General features: G+C 41.7%; 1 protein-coding gene across 1 annotated transcript; it reads left to right on the top strand.

Moving 5' to 3' along the window:
* Positions 1 to 1,387: 1,387 nt before the first annotated feature.
* Positions 1,388 to 10,437, top strand: LOC139313257 (vomeronasal type-2 receptor 26-like). The gene is made up of 5 exons (XM_070938777.1): positions 1,388 to 1,617; positions 2,429 to 2,720; positions 8,272 to 8,490; positions 9,031 to 9,160; positions 9,533 to 10,437. The coding sequence occupies exons 1-5, from the start codon at positions 1,388 to 1,390 to the stop codon at positions 10,435 to 10,437; spliced, it is 1,776 nt and encodes a 591-aa protein (XP_070794878.1).
* Positions 10,438 to 15,596: the final 5,159 nt, after the last annotated feature.

Below are 15,596 nucleotides of genomic sequence, written 5' to 3' on the forward strand. Positions count from 1 at the left end.
CAAGAGGGCATTGGCCAAGGTGGCTCAATCTTATAAGAGACAAGCAGACAAGCACCGAACTCCCCAAAGACCATTTCAATTGGGAGATAAAGTCTACCTTTCCACCAAGTACTTGAGACTTAGACTCCCGAGCAAGAAATTAGGCCCGAAATTTATAGGACCGTTCCCTATAGTAAAAATAATCAAACCCGTTACAGTACAACTGCAGTTGCCACGGCTCTTGGGGAAAATTCACCCTGTTTTTCACAGTAGCCTTCTGAAGCCTGTAGTGGGGTCTACCTTAAGGCCAACGCCACGTGATCCCCCTGGGCCCCTGGTTATTGGGGGCCAAACTCACTACGAAGTGCAACAAATTCTTGACTCAAGATGGCACAGGAGGCGCCTCCAATACTTAATTAAATGGAAGAGCTACCCGTTATCAGAGGCTTCCTGGGTGAAGAGTTCAAACATCCAAGCTGACCGCCTTATAGCAAAATTCCATGCAGACCACCCGGGAAAGCTGGGGGGGGGTTCGCAGCAAAGAAGGGGACAATGATACTTATCTTGTTGTGTTTTTCCTATGGGGCAGGTTACGTCGGAGAAGTGAAGGGAGAGGGGCCGGATGTCAGCGTTCCAAATTGTGATCTCTTTCAGCGCTGACATAAAAGACACAGGAAGACTTGATTAATGCTGGGATGAATTTTCATCTAGTTCCTGGCTCTTCAGCAGATAGCGTTACCTGGGCAACAGAGGGAGGGGGGGAATTCTTGTGAAGAGAAAGTGCATGGGACGAAGAGATGGATCTGCATAGTGGCCAATGAGACATTGGGGTTGAAGAACGGAAAGGGAGGGGTGTGGAAGGAGGTGCCAATCTTGGCTGCAACAGAGTTCAGGAATGTCATTCCCTATTCTTAACTAAATAAAAAAGATTCCTTAGAGACTTTGCGTTTGAAAATGAAGTTTATTTAAGATAGCAACGAAACCTGACAATCTTGTTTCCAGGGGTTCAGTTTGATGTAGGTCAAATACTCAACTTCACCTTGACTCTCAAGTCTATCTGCACTAGGTATTAACAACAAGGGACACAAACATGTTTTTCTTCATTCTGGTGTGTAAATAAAATCTATTGCTGAGTGAGTAGGAGGATTCCTTTTCTTTGCAATTGTCAGAAGAGTAATTCTTAATGTATCCCTCTGGATTTCTGTCCTCCAAATTATTCCAGGATAAAAGCTGCTTTGAAAATATGTTCCAAAGTCTTCCACTAGGGGCAGGATATGACAAATTAGCTTGTTTTGAAATGAGTCATTCTTGGGTTTGTTGAGACTCAGCTATCCTTACTTTTCTCTTTGTTCATGCCTGCAATTCAGCTTCTGCACGAATCTTGATTTCTGACTTAGGAAGGGCAAGAATGACTGGGCTGCCTCTCCTGCTGCTGCTCTTCTGCCTCTCTCCTCCAACTGCTGCTAAGAGGAGGCAAACCGTATGTGTGTTGAGGAATTTGTTCAAGCCTTATGGAAAATGGAACTATTACAGGCCTGGTGATCTCATTATTGGTGGGAATTTACCCCTGGCAACTCTTATGTCCTCCAGTGTCCCACGTTTTCAGAAGGAACCATTCCGGCTTCCTTTTAACATTTTGTAAGTTTCACCTGGCAGGGAAAGATGCGTGAATTTTTGGTTGTGTTCTGGATTCAGGGATTCCTTTTAGAAATCCTTGTTCTATTGTTCTAATGTTCTAGTGTAGTTCTTCTTGTCTTTGATCATAAAACAGGTTAGGATTCTCAATCATTCTAGAACTCTATATCAGGAAAGTGATAGACCATATAAAAAGTGAGGAAGGAACGACAAATTTGAAACTGTGCTGGCCTAAAACAAAGTTGACATAATGTTCATTTGGGAAGAAAAGCATAGTAGAAAACTCAAAGAAAAGCTTAATCATTTTTCAATGTATGGTACTGTAATAAGACCAGTTTTGTGTTGTGGTGACCAGTACAAAAATATTTTGAGACATTGGAAAGCATCCAGAGAAGAGCCACAAAGATGATTACGGGACTGAAGGCTAACAGGTACAAAGAATGGTTACAGGAATGGGGTCAAATGAAAAGAAGGAGTAGGGGCGGGGACATGATAGCACTGTTCCAATATTTAAAGAGCTTCTACAAAGACAAGGGGATCAAACTATTTTCCAAAGCACCAAGATAAGAAACAACCATTGGAAACTAACCAAGGAGAGAAGCAACTTAGAACTAAGAAGAAATTTCCTAATGGTGAGAGCAATTAACCAATGGCACAGCTTGCCTTTCTCCTTTGTCACTAAGCCATACAATTTTAATCAAATGGCATCTATGAAAACAACAACAACACACAACTCAATGAAATCTGTGAATTGCTGAATTTCCCCAGCACACACTTCTCCCCTGTAATGTTTCCAATGTTTTCTTTACTATAGACCCATACTCAAGAAATACCAGCAGTTCCTGGCCTTAGTGTTCGCAGTCACAGAGATCAACAAAGATTTGGTTCTCCTCCCCAACATCAGCCTTGGCTTCCAGATTTGTGACAATGTTCGGATGGAGAGGAAGATTTCTTTAATCAGCCTCTCCCTTCTCTCCACAAGAGGCCAAATGGTTCCAGGTTACAAATGTGACAGGCAGGACCCTCTGCTCTCTGTCATTGGAGGTGACAACCCCAAATCCTCAATCCAGATGGCCTCCATCTTCAGCATCTTCAAGGTCCCACAGGTAAGGGGGCTTCACTGAATACAGTATGAAATATAAAAACAATAGAACACACAGAGTTGTTTTGGGAAAATCTTCAGAAGTACAATAGGTAACTTAGAGAATCCATGATATAGTTGAATTGATTTTTATATTTTATATAAAAATCTTCAAGGCAGATGGCCTCCATCTTCAACATCTACAAGGTCCCACAAGTAAGAGGGATCCATTGGATACAGTATGATGTAGACAAAGAATGGAAACACACACAGAAGACAAGAATGTAAATGATGTTGCTGAGGAGAATATCCTATAGTTGAATTCATTTTTTTTATTTTATGTTTCAAGATATATAACCCCAGCAGACCGATAATGAAATAATTCTGTACTTGCCAAGAAGAATTAATTTCTAACTTTCATAAAAGTTTAGCCACCATTTCATTGCAATTTATTACCTGTATCAGGTTAACAATTTCTTAGCTTTTGAAATGTTACAACCAGACAAAATATACTGCTCAAAAAAATAAAGGGAACACAAGCAGAAGACATCCGAGATCTGAATGAATGAAATAGCCTTATTAAATACTTTGTTCGTTACATACAGTAGTTTATACACTGCTCAAACAACTAAGGGGAACACAAAACTACTGTATGTAACGAACAAAGTATTTAATAAGGCTATTTCATTCATTCAGATCTCGGATGTCTTCTGCTTGTGTTCCCTTTATTTTTTTTGAGCAGTGTATATAACTATCAGCTCTTCCTAGGAAGAGAAGCAGCTTAATCTTATTTTAACCAAAAGTAGGACTGCCTGACTGGTAGGTAAAAAAGCATGCAATAGGGATCCCTAAAGTCAGCACAAAACTTTACTTTGTCTTTGAAAGAAGAATCTCTGTTTCTGCAGCTCGGTGTTGGCTTTGAGTTCCCTCAGGAATACAAACCAGTTTATCCTTCCTTCTTCCGGATTAATCCCAGTGACTTTCCTGAATGTGTGGGTTTAGTCCAGCTGCTCCTGCATTTCCAATGGAACTGGGTTGGGCTGGTGGCCCCTGAAGATGACAGTGGAGAACATTTCATCTCAACTCTGATGCCAATGCTGAAGGAGAAGGAGATCTGCCTGGCCTTCAATGAAAAGTGGAAATCCGAAAAATTTACTGTTGCACTAAATAAACTAATGTTCAAAATTTTGTTTAAAGCTGAAGTCATTATTCTGTTTGGAGACTCCACTGATATTGCAAATTTTTTGACAGTTTTGAACGTTTGTGTAAAATATAGAAAGGTCGAGAATGTTTGGATCCTAACATCTCATTGGAAATTTACTCTGGTTGGAGACCTTTTTCAAGGTGTAAAGATCTTGCATGGGGCTTTGCAATTTAGGGACCAGACTGGCAATGTCTCAGAATTCAGCCACTTCCTCCTGTCTTTAGACCATTTGATCAAAGAAGGCGACGTCTTTCTCATGAATTGGTGGGAAATGCTCTTTGATTGCCTTAGTCCTAAACCAGGCAGGGTCCTTCCAAAAGGGGAACAACAATGTACAGGAAAGGAGAATTTACAGGATCTTCCAGATGTAATTTTTGAAATGAACATGACAGGTGAAAGTTACAATATCTACAATGCCATTTATGCAGTGGCACACGCATTGCATGCGATTTATGGATCAGTAGCGCGACCAGCTATGCTGAAGCTTGGAAAGAGGATCTCAAATGTCCATCCATGGAAGGTAATCTCTGCGACATTTTATCCAGTCCACAGATCAATAGAGAGGAAGCTTCTCATATGCATTTCTTGATATCGTATCAAGGGATATCATATCATTGCATCTCTGAACAGATTAAAACAGCAATTAGTTTAACAAAACAATAATATGAATTAAATATAATATCATATTTTTTGGAGTATAAGATGCACCTTTTCCTCCAAAAAAAGTGGTGAAAATCTGAGTGCGTCTTATACTCCGAATGCCCAGCTTCTCAAAGGGAGGTTTCAGAGGCTGAAAAAAGCATCAGAAATGAAGCTTCCAACCAGTTCGGTGACGTCATATTGTCACTGCTACCGGCTTGGGAGAACCGGGCCGAACCGGGAGGAACCCACCACTGGTGCATTTGTGCAAGATGCAAGATGTTTCAGCAGGACAGTTGAGGTCCTAATGGGTATATCTGCAGAACCTCCTCAGTTTCCCTCAGTATTTAGCCTGAATCCAACCTGTAAAAGATACTCAGCTCAATTCATTTTAACCTCAAATTATGTTTCTATGTGTTACCATCTTGTGTGACTCCACCCCATTTGTTTAGTTTGCTGTTTCTTGTAGTGTTCAGCTTCTTAACAGAACAGAATGACAGAATTGGAAGGGACCTTGGAGGTCTTCTAGTCCAACCCCCTACTCGAGCAGGAAGCCCTTATAGCATTTCAGACAAATGGTTGTCCAATCTCTTCTTGCAAACCTCCAGTGTTGAAGCACCCCATAACTTCTGGAGGCAAGTTGTTCCACTGATTAATAGTAACTTCTAACTGTCAGGAAATTTCTCCTTAGTTCTAGGTTGATTCTCTCCTTGGTTAGAGGAAAACCATACAATAAAAATTTGGGATGTAGTATCAGACAAGAAAATATCAAATAGCTTATGAATGAATGTTAAACTTCAGAAGTATTATGTTATCCATAGTGGAGTTAAGGTTTCAGGGGGGGATTAGGTAGTTTAAGAATAGTTAGGCTAATTTAGCTTACGATTGTTAATTGAAATACCCTGTATTTTGCTCTGGGAAGTCTGGGGGGAGGGTGGGGAGGGAAAAAGGGTGGGGGGGAATATTGAGGGGAGGTGGAATTTTCTTTGTAAAACTTTTTAATAAAAAAAAAATTGGGATGTGGTTTTAAAATCTTTGCGTGTAAGTACAGGTAGTCCTCGAGTTACAACAGTTCCTTTAGTGACCATTCAAAGATACAACATCATCAGTGGCGGGATTCAACCAGTTCGCACCACTTCGGCAGAACCGGTTGTTAAATTGCTGGCTGGCCCCTCCCCTCCCCACCCAGCCCCTTCCAGAAGTCCCCATGCACCCCGTTTTGGCTCCCAGGAGGCTGCAGGGAGGCCTACTAGGCCCAAAACGGGGCGGGTGGAAGGAAACCCCCCCCACAGCCTGTTTTTGCTCCCAGGAGGCTGCAGGGAGGCCTACTAGGCCCAAAAGGGGGCGGGTGGAAGGAAACCCCCCCCACAGCCTGTTTTTGCTCCCAGGAGGCTGCAGGGAGGCCTACTAGGCCCAAAAGGGGGCGGGTGGGAGGAACGCCCGTCCCCCCACAGCCTGTTTTTGCTCCCAGGAGGCTGCAGGGAGGCCTACTAGGCCCAAAATGGAGCGGGTGGGAGGAACCCCTCCCCCACAGCCTGTTTTTGCTCCCAGGAGGCTGCAGGGAGACCTACTAGGCCCAAAACGGGGCGGGTGGGAGGAACGCCCCCCCACAGCCTGTTTTTGCTCCCAGGAGGTTGCAGGGAGGCCTACTAGGCCCAAAACGGGGTGGGTGGGAGGAACCCCTCCCCCACAGCCTGTTTTGGCTCCCAGGAGGCTGCAGGGAGGCCTACTAGGCCCAAAACGGGGCGGGTGGGAGGAACGCCCGCCCCCCACAGCCTGTTTTTGCTCCCAGGGCGGTGCAGGAGGCCGAGTGCTGCCTGTCACACCCACCATGGCCACGCCCACCCAGCCAGTCATTAGGGCAGAGAACCGGTTGTTAAATTATTTGAATCCCACCACTCAACAGCATTGAAAAAAGCGACTGATGACCATTTTTCACACTTACAACCATTCAGCATCCAAATGGACATGGGATCAGAATCAGATGCTTGGCAACTGACTCATATTTATTAAAAATGTCACATTTATTTTATTTTTATTTTATTTTATCATATTTGTATACCGCCCTACTCCTGGAGGACTCAGGGCGGTGAACAGCCAAGATAAAAATACAAAGGACATACAAAAGTTAAAAACTATTAAAAATAAATTAAATAATTTGGGCTCAAAAAACAAATTTAAGACATCCAATTTATATAAAACATTTAAAACCCAATTTAAAAGGGAGAGTTAGGCCAGACCAGCCTGTTGGAATAAAAACGTTTTTAGGGCGCGGCGGAAGATGATCCCCTTTTGTAACTATCTGACAAGATAAATCAAGATAAATCAATGGGGACACCAAATTCACTTAATTCAATTCAAATCTTTACTGTCACTGCACAACATATGGGCAATGAGATTGGTGGAGCTCCCTCAGTGCACCCCCTCCCCCTTCCCCTCCAACACAATACAACTCACAGTGAAGATAGAAAATCCCTAACCTAATAAATCATATTAACAAAACACCCAGTCCTATTGCACCAGTGTGAACATGTTACACATTACCCCGGCCCTGCAGTCCATCATACTACATAGTCATGATTTTATTTCTCAATCAGGAGTCTGACAGCCCACGGATTAAAAACTGTTCTTCAGTTTGTTTGTGTGGCTGGCTATACTTCTATATCTCCTTCGTGATGGTAGGAGGGTAAAGAAATGATGACTAGGGTGAGAGTCATCCCTGAGGATTTTCCTCACTCTTCCAAGGCAACGAGCCCTACATTACTACGTTAACTACGTTACTAAGTTAACAATTGCAGTGATTCTCTAACAACTGTGGCAAGAAAGGGCAAAACTCACTTAACAAATATCTCACTTAGCAACAGAAAGTTTGGGTTCTATCGTGGTCATAAATTGAGGTCTACCTGTAATTCTGTCATTTGGTTAAAACTGGGGTTGTGGAAGCCAAAATCCAAATGCCCAATGATAAAGAGAATCTTTTTTTTTTAATTTTAATTTTTTATTTTTAAACAAACATACATAAAACCATCTTCAATTGCAAACTGTGTCGTTTGGTTACAAGTCTTTTGTGCATCATTCACCGAATTCATAGCTTACAATTTACAATTTACCTAGATTCTCATATCATCGACCTAATATATATCTATATATTGTTATCCTCATTAATCATTTATTTAACTATGACTATTTTTTCCCTCATTATCATTCAAAGTATTCTAAGATTTGAGTTAATTTTTATTATAACATTCATTTCAGCCTCCTGAATCTATCCAATAATAATACATCTATATGTTATATTTCACATACTGTAGTTCTACAATTCTTGTATTGTGAAAGTCTCTACCATATTTCATTTCCATATTTTTTTATCTAACCATTGATAAAATAGGTCCCATATCTTATAGTATTGTTTATCTTTTTGTTCTCTAATTTCAAATGTCAATTTGCTCATTTCAGCACATTCCAATATTTTCTTAATAACTTCATCCTGCGTTGGTATTTTCTCATTTTTCCAATTTTTTGATAAAGAGAATCTTTTGTATTGTTGGGAAATGAGTCAAATATCTGATGTTACTCCTGATTGTTCAGATCTCAAATAAGGGAGCAACTGTAGCTTTTCAGATGTACACATATCTCCTAAACTGATGGCCAGCACAGAATGATAGAAGCCACGATCTCTCATTTCTGCCTTTCAGCTAATTGCTCCAATTTTTGAAGATCCCTTTTCTTTCAGCTTCTTGCCAATTTGAGGACTGTCCACTTCAACAACAGTGCGGGAGATGAAGTCTCCTTCTCACAAAATGGACTGAGAACTGTTCGTTATGATATCGTCAACTGGGTTGTCCACCCCAATAAATCTTTAATCTCTATGAAAGTTGGGCAAAAGAATCCCAGGACTGCCCCAGGCCAGGATTTCACCATTAACTCTGATGCAATCATCTGGGCCGCAAAGGTGAGCTCAGGAAGGAAATGTTGTAAATTTAGGAAGATAATCACTTTCTCCTGGGGATGCTGAACATACTTCAAAGGTGAAAACAAGGTCTATAGATGCAGAAAAGACCTTTGGTATTTGATGAATTCCCTGCACTTGAGGTTAACAGATTTCAGATCAAATTTGTGAAAGCTGCAACAATGGGTGGGAACGGGAAGAACTTCTGCTTGAAACCAAGATGCTATTAGATCAGGCAGTGATTTCCATGGACTATTCCTGTTCAGTTGGATCTTCATCATTCCTTCTTTTAGAAAAACTGTAGCTCAATGTAACAAGCCTTCCTTTGCACACTGAGGTTCAAGATTCAAACTTTAGCATCCATTGGTGAGTCATTCATGCCACTGGCCTGATTCTCCCATGACCTTTTCCTGGTTTCTGTAATGCTTTGGTGACCAATTTCTTATGATAACATTCTCAACAGGAAAATAGGAATGTGAAAATGAATAACTGTAGAATCTTCATTGCACAAGCTACCTCAAACACTTCCCTTTTCTCTTTTAGAAGGTGCCCTTTGCCAGGTGTGGCAAGAAGTGGTGCCAGGCAGGAGAAAGGAGAAGAGTTCCAGAGGGCAAGCCAGTTTGCTGCTACCTATGTGCCCCTTGTCCAGAAGGAACCATCTCAAATCAGACAGGTAGAACACTTTTCAAACGAAGATCTTCCAGGATCTAGGAAGTCATTCAGTAGAGAAAGATGTTAATTTTGTCATTTTCGTTGGGAATACACTACATCAGAGTATTCATTCTTTTCAGCAGAAACTGTCAATTTATGGATCTGGGCTGTCCTGACCCAACAGACCATTTTTCTGCTCCTCAATAATTTGATGCAGGATAATTTTAGGGCATAATGCATGGTTTCCCTACTAACCATACCAACTGTCATATCCCATCAGGAAAACTATTGTCATATGTGGGTTGGCCAGAGGAGTAAAAGGACAATCATGTCACCTTTGGGGTGCTCATGACAGATGTCCCTACAATTCTTACACAAATATTCTTAATTTCAGATGCAGCCCGCTGTGATCTTTGCCCAGAAGATCAATATCCCAACAAGGACAAGGACCGCTGCATTGCCAAGATGCTCCATTTCCTTTCCTATCAAGAGACACTGGGATACATTTTAGCTTCTTTAGCTCTTTTCCTTTCACTGATCACAACTGCTGTCCTGGTGATTTTCCGTAAACATCACAACACACCAATTGTCAAGGCCAACAATCGAGATCTCACCTACGTCCTCCTGGTCTCCCTCCTGCTCTGCTTCCTCTGCTCCTTCCTCTTCATCGGTCGACCCAGGAAGCTCACTTGTCTCTTCAGACAAACTACCTTTGCCATTCTTTTTTCCCTTGTAGTTTCCTCTGTGTTGGCAAAAACTGTCATGGTGGTTCTGGCCTTCATGGCCACCAAGCCAGGAAACAGGACAAGGAAACTCTTAGGAAAACCACTGACCAACTCCATTATCATAGCCTGTCCCCTGATACAAGCAGTTCTTTGTGCCACCTGGCTTGTAATCTCTCCCCCATTTCCCAACTTGGACTTCCACTCCTTGATAGGAGAGGTCATCTTGGAATGTGATGAAGGCTCAGATTCAATTTTTTACATTGTCCTTGCCTATCTGGGTTTCCTTGCTGTCATCAGTTTCATGGTAGCCTTTCTGGCCAGGAAATTGCCTGACAGCTTTAATGAAGCCAAGTTCATTACATTTAGCATGCTGGTGTTTTCCTGCGTTTGGGTCACCTTCCTCCCTGCCTACCTGAGCACCAAAGGGAAGTCCATGGTAGCTGTGGAGATCTTCTCCATCTTGGCTTCTGGAGCCAGTCTCTTGGCCTGTATTTTTTTTCCCAAGTGCTACATTATTCTACTAAGACCAAATCTGAATTGTAGAGAGAATATAATGAGGCACAAGAATCTCTGATTTTTTTTTGCAGAATTTAGAACTTCTTTTTGGTTTTGGGAATTACCTGCATTTTTCACTAATTCCATTTTTTCCCACTGAGATCCCAGTGATTAACTTGGAAAATACTCACAGATATTAGAGATATGGATATTTACAGTATTTCCACCTAGACAGTTTCACACTTTATTATAATCAAATGAATCTTTAAAAATAGGTTTGGTTAAATTCACAATCAATGTTTTTTAGCCTGTTCATTTCCTTACATCCCTGAGGCTTGCTGTTTTCCTACTAAATTTTGCATTCAATCACCCATTAAAGGTTTAAATGAACCACATTATTCTACTCTCTATTAATTCATTGAGATACATATTTATTATTAAATATGATCATGTAAAGTAGACATTAATGACACTTTCTTTCCCTTGTTATTTTTATTACTTAATTATTACGATGAAAGAAGGATGAGGACATAGATGGAAGAAAGGAATGAAGGATGGATGAGAATAAATGACTGGTTGTGACTTGTTCATTATTAAGATGGGAGGAAAACAAGGTTATATGACAGTCTCTTGCTTGTTTAATAAATTTACACATAAAAATACACAAAATGCTTAAATGCTTATGGTTATTTGGAGAGCAAAATTTCTGTTTAATATAACAGAATAACCGAATTGAAGGTCTTCTAGTCCAATCCAATTTTAAATGTAAATTTTAATTTGTTTTAAATTATGGGGTATTTTAAATTCAGCTAAATTATTTAATTCGTTTTTGATTTCTTTTAAATTTTTGTATTTATGTGTTCTATCTTGTGGCTGTTCACCGCCCTGAGTCCTTCGGGAGAAGGGCGGTATAGAAATTTAATAAAATAAAATAAAATAAATAAATAATCCCCTAATCAAGCACAAAATCCTATATCATCTCAGACAAATGGTTGTCCAATCTCTTCTTAAAAACTTCCAGTATTGGAGCATCCACAGCTTCTGAAGTCCTTCCACTGATTAATTGTTCTAACTGTCAGGAAATTTCTCCTAGGTTGCGTCTCTCCTTGATTATTTCCACCCATTGCTTCTTGTCCTGCCTTCAGGTGACAATATGTTGTCCACAATCTCAATCAGTTTGCAACAAATGTAAAAGTAAGGTTCTACATTTAGGCAAGAAAAACCAAATGCACAGGTACAGTTTAGGTGGTACCTTGCTCCATAGTAGTAACTGTCAGAGGGATCTTGGAGTCCTAATGGACAGCCATTTAAATATGAGCCAGCAGTGTGCAGCAGCTGCCAAAAAAGCCAACACAGTTCTAGGCTGCATAAACAGAGGGATAGAATCAAGATCATGTGAAGTATTAATACCACTTTATAATGTCTTGGTAAGGCCACACTTGGAATACTGCATTCAGTTTTGCTCACCACAATGTGAAAAAGAGGTTGAGACTCTGGAAAGAGTGCAAAGAAGAGCAACAAAGATGATTAGGGGAGTTGAAGCTAAAACATATAAAGAACAGTTGCAGGAATTGGGTATGTGTAGTTTAATGAAAAGAAGGACTAGGGGTGACATGATAGCAGCAGTCTTCCAGTATTTGAAGGGCTTCCACAAAGAAGAGAGAGTCAAGCTATTCTCCACAGCACCCGAGAGAAGGACAAGAAGCAATGGATGGAAACTTTTCAAGGAGAGAAGCAACCTAGAACTAAGGAGAAATTTCCTGGCAGAACAATTAACATGCCTCCAGAAGTTGTGAATTCTCCAACACTGGACATTTTTTAAGAAGAGATTGGACAACCATTTGTCTGAAGTAGTGTAGGGTTTCCCCCAAGGTCCCTTCCAACTCTGTTATTGTATTCTAAATGTTCCATTGATTTGATATTCATACCCATTGTAAGTATGTAGTTGAAGACAAAGGCAGCTATGTTTGACAAAGAAATGTAATGAACCATTGGCAAGACTGTCTTGTCATAGAACCTCTGTTCCCAGTGGCCACCTGTATCGTCAGTGGTGGGTTGCTCCTGGTTTGGTCCGGTTCTATAGAACTGGTAGTAAAACTGGCAGGAGGCTCCGCCCACCCACCACCACATCATCATGGGTGATCTGCGCATGCGCAGAAGCTTCTGCACATGCACAGAAGCACACACGCTCCCATTGCGAACTGGTAGTAAAGGTAAGTGGAACCCACCCCTGTGTATCATGATAAAGCATACAGTAAAGATGAGGAAATGGATGGAACAATAATGGGCTGCATGATTTAAGCTTGCTGAGTCTCCTAGATCAGTGTTTCTCAACTTGAGCTTCTTTAGGAGATTTGGAGCTTTAAGAGAGGTGGGATTAAGGGTTATCCGGCAGCATATAAGGCTTTCTAGATAAAAGTCATCATCAGGAATTTCCTCTGCAAATGAAGTGAGAACCAGTGCGGCTCCTGGATTTATTTGGATATCATGATCTCACTTGGAAACTACCTGCATTTTGCACCAGGTGTAGCTGTAGTTTGCACAGGTGAGTGGGTTGCAGGGGCAGCACTTTGCAGTAGTCCAGATGTGAAATGAGACAGTCATGAGTGATCATAACCAAAGCATGTTTCAAAATGGCACACTGGCTGGGCAAAATGTCAACCGTCCGACTAGCAAATCCAAGAAAAGTAGACGTTCTCAAGAACTTTGAAATCCCAAAAGAAAAATCTTATTGGAGAGTCCATTTTGCCACTGAAGAATCAAAATCAACTCTGGTTATTCCCGCAGAATGCTTGTATAGTTAAACAATAGCTTCTCTTTCTCCCCACCCTTGGTTGGTCACATTGTCCAATTATGAACCACCCTTTTGTTTTGAGAACAGTTCACTTTTCTGTCGGACACCTGCATCAGTGGCCTTGGTGGGACCTTGGCTCTCACGTTCCATCTCTGGAGCATCTGCATTCTTTCTACCCTTCCCTTCCCCCCAGTTCTTTGGCAAGTTGAATAGGGATAAGACCTAAACATTTCAAAAATGGTTCAAACCTTGACACAAAGTCTCTCCTGGTCATAGCACCCACCTTCTCTTCCAGTGGGGGCCATGTGCCCAGAAGAAACCCCAGACTGTGGACCTGCTCCTTTTAGGGAATTGCAATTCTACTGAGAATCAATCACATTAATCTTTGAATAATTCACACATACACACACACACACACACACACAAAGAAGCAGGTATATACAAAGACATCTGAAGAAATGAACAATTGTATATGGAAACTATGACATCTGCACAGTTGTGCTTTGCACATTGGGAGTCCTTACAAGAACTAGTATCCCAATGCGAGACCTAAATCAGTCTCAGCTTTGTTCCAGATCGGTATCACATGGCTTCATTATCTGAAAGAAATGACAGTTCATGGATGGAACTGAAGACTTTTCAGCACAAGAATTTGAATTTATTAGGTATTGAAAGTCTGTTAGATTGTTCTTACTCCAAAAGTCACTGGCTTTATTAGGCACTTGTACAGACCCATATTGAGTTAAGCTTGCATCAATCCTGGTTCCTCTACTGTGAAATTGTCTTCCCTAGAAGAAGGGATGGATCAGCCACATTACAGGTTCCATACAGAGAGACAAAGTCCATGGGTTTGGTAATACCCATCATCCATCAGTGTGTTTAAGAGACTGGAAAACCAGTTGTTGTTTTTAATTTTGTAACACGTGATGAATATTCCTAGAGTGGCTCGGTTGTGCTCGATGCAGTCCATAGTGTCCAGTCGTTCATCACACAAATAACAAACAAAACCACTCCCTCACATGAATATTCAAGAGGCATTATGATTCAATTTAGTGTTCTGACCCAGCTCCCCAAACACGACAAACCCTCTGAAGTTAAATCAATGATTCCTTTATTAGGGGCGCCAGCAGCCCCGGCAAAAAGTTTCTCTCTCACCGCAGGCTAACAAGTCTGTCTGGCAGGGAGATGAATAGTTGTCTACCACATCTATTCATCTCTGCCCCCTGCCTTTTCTCCCCAGAGCTAGGGTGGGGCTTCGCTAGCAGCAGTGCAGGGGTGAAATGCTCCCGGTACGGACCGGATCAGGCGATCCGGTAGCGATTGTGGCAGGTGGTTCGGAGAACTGGTAGTGATGGTGGCGCGAGGCTACGCCCACCCGCCCGGGTGTCGTTACTTCCTGCTTTTAAAAGCTAAAAATAGGCTCTGACAATCACGCACCACAGCTGTGATTGTCAGAGCCTTTTTTTTTACTTTTAAAAGCATTTTTTTTACAACCTATTTGGCTGAATAGTTTCCAAAAAAAAAAATGCTTTTAAAAGGTAAAAAAAGGCTCTGACGATCGTGAGGCACAGCTGTGATCGTCAGAGCCTTTTTTTTTTACTTTTAAACGCATTTTTTTACAACCGATTCACCCCAATAAGTTGTAAAAAAAAGTAAAAAAAAAGTTGACCACGCCCACCCAGTCACATTACCCCACCTCCAAGCCACGCCCACATAAACGGTAGTAACAAATTTTACATTTCGCCACTGCAGCAGTGGCTCTTCCATTCCAAGGACTGGCCCATGGATTTCCACTGCTCTCCTCTCCTCTGCCTTCTGCACATCCATGCATCAGGCACTGGACCCAGCTGTTCCTCCTCTTCCTCATCAGCCACCTCCAGACCTGGGGGCTGTTGACTCTTCATCTGAGGGCTGACAGACAGCCCAGGCTCCGCCTCTCTCTCTCTCTCTCTCTCTCTCTCTCTGGCAGCTCCATTCCCTTTTCCCTCTCGGATCTCTCAGATTGTCATGATGCTGATCTTGACTCCCACGCCTCCTCCTCCTCCTCTTGAGTCGGCTGCTGGAGGGTGGTGGAGGGGCTGGCGGCTGACAGGCCACAATATTTTTTTTTTTAATTTGATTTATATGCCGCCCTTCTCCGGAGACACAGGGCAGCTTACAATGCGTTAAGCAATAGCCTTCATACTTTTGTATATTTATACAAAGTCAGCTTATTGCCCCCACAAACTGGGTCCTCAATTTACCTACCTTAGAAAGGATGGAAGGCTGAGTCAACCTTGAGCCTGGGGAGATTTGAACCTGCAGAAATTGCAGGCAGCTGTGTTAATTACAGGGTGCATTAAACCACTGTACTATCAAGGCTCTTGGTAGATATTTAGCTTTTCTAGTTCTTTTCCTTTCCTGGATCACATGTCTTGTCACCATATTTTGTATTAAAATATAGC

This window comes from Pituophis catenifer, unplaced genomic scaffold (genome assembly GCF_029215685.1).
Source record: "Pituophis catenifer annectens isolate HBS135680 unplaced genomic scaffold, rPitCat1.0.hap2 SCAF_1, whole genome shotgun sequence".
NCBI classification, from domain to species: domain Eukaryota; kingdom Metazoa; phylum Chordata; class Lepidosauria; order Squamata; family Colubridae; genus Pituophis; species Pituophis catenifer.

Bases quoted from the DNA above. Each gene is read 5' to 3' on its own strand.
- LOC139313257 (XM_070938777.1), top strand. From the start codon at position 1,388: ATGACTGGGCTGCCTCTCCTGCTGCTGCTCTTCTGCCTCTCTCCTCCA. The intron at 1,618-2,428 runs GTAAGTTTCACC...TCTTTACTATAG, and splicing joins CGGCTTCCTTTTAACATTTT to ACCCATACTCAAGAAATACC. The intron at 9,161-9,532 runs GTAGAACACTTT...TCTTAATTTCAG, and splicing joins AACCATCTCAAATCAGACAG to ATGCAGCCCGCTGTGATCTT.